Source organism: Salvelinus fontinalis, unplaced genomic scaffold, assembly GCF_029448725.1.
Source record: "Salvelinus fontinalis isolate EN_2023a unplaced genomic scaffold, ASM2944872v1 scaffold_0009, whole genome shotgun sequence".
Lineage (NCBI taxonomy): Eukaryota > Metazoa > Chordata > Actinopteri > Salmoniformes > Salmonidae > Salvelinus > Salvelinus fontinalis.
In genome coordinates, this window is record NW_026600218.1 from 287,501 (window position 1) to 290,000 (window position 2,500).

At 45.6% G+C, this 2,500-nt stretch overlaps 1 protein-coding gene across 1 annotated transcript in view; it reads left to right on the top strand.

Annotated features, from left to right (window-relative positions):
• The window catches only part of LOC129842045 (protein FAM124A), a 79,358-nt gene that overhangs the window by 4,764 nt on the left and 72,094 nt on the right, over positions 1–2,500 (top strand). Inside the window, exon 2 of the mRNA XM_055910421.1 lies at positions 1,528–1,559. Coding sequence (XP_055766396.1) covers positions 1,528–1,559 — 32 coding nt within the window. The remainder of the gene's footprint in view (positions 1–1,527; positions 1,560–2,500) is intronic.

Genomic DNA, 2,500 nt, shown 5'->3' on the forward strand with positions numbered 1-2,500 from the left:
TTGGACTGATAACCTACAGGACAGTAGATCTTCAGGAAGAGGGTTGGACTGATAACCTACAGGACAGTAGATCTCCAGGAAGAGGGTTGGACTGATAACCTACAGGACAGTAGATCTCCAGGAAGAGGGTTGGACTGATAACCTACAGGACGGTAGATCTCCAGGAAGAGGGTTGGACTGATAACCTACAGGACAGTAGATCTCCAGGAAAAGGGTTGGACTGATAACCTACAGGACGGTAGATCTCCAGGAAGAGGGTTGGACTGATAACCTACAGGACAGTAGATCTCCAGGAAGAGGGATGGACTGATAACCTACAGGACAGTAGATCTCCAGGAAGAGGGTTGGACTGATAACCTACAGGACAGTAGATCTCCAGGAAGAGGGTTGGACTGATAACCTACAGGACAGTAGATCTCCAGGAAGAGGGTTGGACTGAAAACCTACAGGACGGTAGATCTCCAGGAAGAGGGTTGGACTGATAACCTACAGGACGGTAGATCTCCAGGAAGAGGGTTGGACTGATAACCTACAGGACGGTAGATCTCCAGGAAGAGGGTTGGACTGAAAACCTACAGGACAGTAGATCTCCAGGAAGAGGGTTGGACTGCCCTGCTCTAATATATACGAGTGTCGTCCGTTGACTCAAAAGACCCAGTGAGGTCATACTTAAAGAGTAGAAGTGTGATAAACATCATGCTGGTCTTGAGATGTATTAGTGTTAGTCTGGGACATTAGCCTTACAGTAGACATTGACTGGGTCCCAAATGGCACCCTATTCCCTATGTAGTGCACTACTTTTGACCAGGGACTATATAAAGAAGAAGGTGCTATTTGGGACGCTGTTCTGGTCTCTTCCGCCAGACTCAGGGTGCTCCGAACGCTCAGCCACTATGAGAGGAGAATACAGTAGACCATACAGAATAGCACAGTGCATTGTGGTTAAAACTATTTAGTCCTTGCGTAGCTCCGTCTATGAATTTGAGAGTGGTTACATTTCCAGACGCTTTGTTATTGTTTCTTCTGACGCTGGAGCAGCTTTTAGCTTCACCCTCTCTTAAAGACGTAGAAATGATTGACTTTGTCAATTACATTTTACGTAATCACTAAGTCAACATCTTCTAAGAACATCTGAAGATAATTTAGGGCTCCCGAGTGGCGCAGCGGTCTAAGGCACTGCATCTCAGGGCACAGAGGTGTCACTGCAGTCCCTGGTTCGAATCCAAGCTGCATCACAACCGGCTGTGATTGGGAGTCCCATAGGGCGGCACACAATTGGCCCAGCGGTTTGGCCGGGGTAGGCCGTCATTGCAAATAAGAATTTGTTCTTAACTGACTTGCCTAGTTAAATAAAGAGATAGGTAGAACAACTATGTTATAGGACACAGTTAGTTGACTACACACTAACCTCTCCAACAGTAGTATTTGTCCAGATGTACTCCCCAACTTTGAAATATGAATAACAACCCTTAAATGACTAACAGTGCTGTAGAACTGGACCTAATGTCTCTCTCTGTTTTACTGCAGGTCTGATTACAGTCCCATGTCTTCAGCGAGCAGTAAGTCAACCAACGTCGACTTAAAACATCTAAACTTGCACCAGCAGCTGTCCAACACACTGCAACACACTGCAACATGTTCTACCTGTCAACACACTGCAACATGTTCTACCTGTCATCACACTGCAACATGTTCTACCTGTCATCACACTGCAACATGTTCTACCTCTCATCACACTGCAACATGTTCTACCTCTCATCACACTGCAACATGTTCTACCTCTCATCACACTGCAACATGTTCTACCTCTCAACACACTGCAACATGTTCTACCTCTCAACACACTGCAACATGTTCTACCTCTCAACACACTGCAACATGTTCTACCTCTCAACACACTGCAACATGTTCTACCTGTCATCACACTGCAACATGTTCTACCTCTCAACACACTGCAACATGTTCTACCTCTCAACACACTGCAACATGTTCTACCTCTCAACACACTGCAACATGTTCTACCTCTCATCACACTGCAACATGTTCTACCTCTCATCACACTGCAACATGTTCTACCTCTCAACACACTGCAACATGTTCTACCTCTCATCACACTGCAACATGTTCTACCTCTCATCACACTGCAACATGTTCTACCTCTCAACACACTGCAACATGTTCTACCTCTCAACACACTGCAACACACTGCAACATGTTCTACCTCTCATCACACTGCAACATGTTCTACCTCTCATCACACTGCAACATGTTCTACCTCTCAACACACTGCAACATGTTCTACCTCTCAACACACTGCAACATGTTCTACCTCTCAACACACTGCAACATGTTCTACCTCTCATCACACTGCAACATGTTCTACCTCTCATCACACTGCAACATGTTCTACCTCTCAACACACTGCAACATGTTCTACCTCTCAACACACTGCAACATGTTCTACCTCTCAACACACTGCAACACACTGCAACATGTTCTA